The sequence below is a fragment of the Typha angustifolia genome, chromosome 14 (assembly GCF_048772165.1).
Source record: "Typha angustifolia cultivar Huaian chromosome 14, ASM4877216v1, whole genome shotgun sequence".
NCBI lineage: Eukaryota > Viridiplantae > Streptophyta > Magnoliopsida > Poales > Typhaceae > Typha > Typha angustifolia.
The window spans coordinates 7,833,006-7,834,418 of record NC_133252.1 but is presented as its reverse complement, the minus strand read 5'-3'; the positions used below and the strand labels follow the sequence as shown (position 1 = coordinate 7,834,418).

Genomic DNA, 1,413 nt, shown 5'->3' with positions numbered 1-1,413 from the left:
AAGATGAACATAGCAGCTCATCCTCCTCCAGAAGAACCAAAGAATCGATATGGATACTAATGGACACATATCTACCATTTTAAAATATCACATGCCAACACGTAAATCATGCATGCAAAGTTGCAAACTAGTATTTCGTACCGGATATCCTAATTATTTTTACTACTTTATCTAATCCCATCAAAATCTACAAAGTCAAACGAGGAAGTGAAGTCGGACTCTCCTTTCAATTTCCAATCTCCATTAAACAAATCACCTCCATGACAAACATAAATAAGAAATGAAAGCAACCACAAAAAAAAGGAAAAAAAAAAAATCGAGTTTTGACACTAGGAACCAGCGTCGATCACCTGGCGTGCACGGCGAGGGGGATGAGCTCAGAAAGCGGCGTGGCGAGCGGCGTGGCGAGCGGCGTCGGCGCCGGCGAGTTCACCGGCGACCTCCGGCACATGGGGCACGTGCCGCTCACGCGCAGCCACGCGTCGGCGCAAGCGGCGTGGAAGCGGTGGCCGCAGTCCGGACCCCGCCGGAGCAGATCCCCGGCGCCGTACTCCCCAAGGCAGATAGGGCACGGCTGCTCCTCGCCACCGTCGCCTTCGTAGAAGAACTTGGGGTAAAAGGCGTCGATGGTGGGGCCGTCGAGGCCAGGGACCGCCACGTGTGCGGTCGGGTGGTGGCGGGGGAGGGGTGGCGTGGAATCGGAGGCGGCGGCGCCCCCTTTGGCGCGGACGCAGATGTAGGAGGCGAGCATGATGGTGGAGACGAGGACGAGGATGCCGACGGCGATGGCGATGCCGTAGCCCAGGCCGACACCGGAGGAGGTGGCACCGACCGGGGAGGAGGAGAAGAAGGTGGAAGACGACATCGAGAAGGGTTTAGAGTGAGAAAGAGAGTGAGAGGTAGGTGGGAAGCGAAGCTAAAAAGGGACGGGGATTTAAGGCGGGGGAGTAAATGCTAGGAGTGACGAAGGCCTTGCGATTTTACCAAAATGCTCCTCTTTTGCCCGGGATCGTCTGTATAGAAGGTTGTAGAAACGAATAACCTATAATTGCGTACTTGGCAGCTCTTGAGTGGCTAAGTTTTTAATGTTGTAGTTGGGGTTTAGAAATGGATTGCTATAAATGCCGGAGTTGGGAATGGATGGATTTAGGTATTGGGTATTTGATTTAGAGTAAATGCTAATAGTACTTGAAAAACACTGTTTATGCATAGTGTCCGTTAAAGTGCACCGTCGGATTGTATTCCAGCACATCACGCATGTCATACGGACGATGGCGATTAAATACTAAATGGTACGGGATTTAAAATATCATTTCTCTAGTTAAATATAATTAATCATAATTAAAATTTAAAATTTTAAAAACTATTTTATCTTGTATAAATTATTGAAAATAATTTAAAATCAATGCAATT

At 48.7% G+C, this 1,413-nt stretch overlaps 1 protein-coding gene across 1 annotated transcript; it reads right to left on the bottom strand.

Moving 5' to 3' along the window:
• Window positions 1-221: 221 nt before the first annotated feature.
• On the bottom strand, window positions 222-1,045 carry LOC140776265 (putative RING-H2 finger protein ATL69). Its single transcript, XM_073119911.1, has one exon. It carries the CDS (start codon window positions 863-865, stop codon window positions 347-349), a length of 519 nt encoding a protein of 172 aa, XP_072976012.1. The 5' UTR covers window positions 866-1,045; the 3' UTR covers window positions 222-346.
• Window positions 1,046-1,413: the final 368 nt, after the last annotated feature.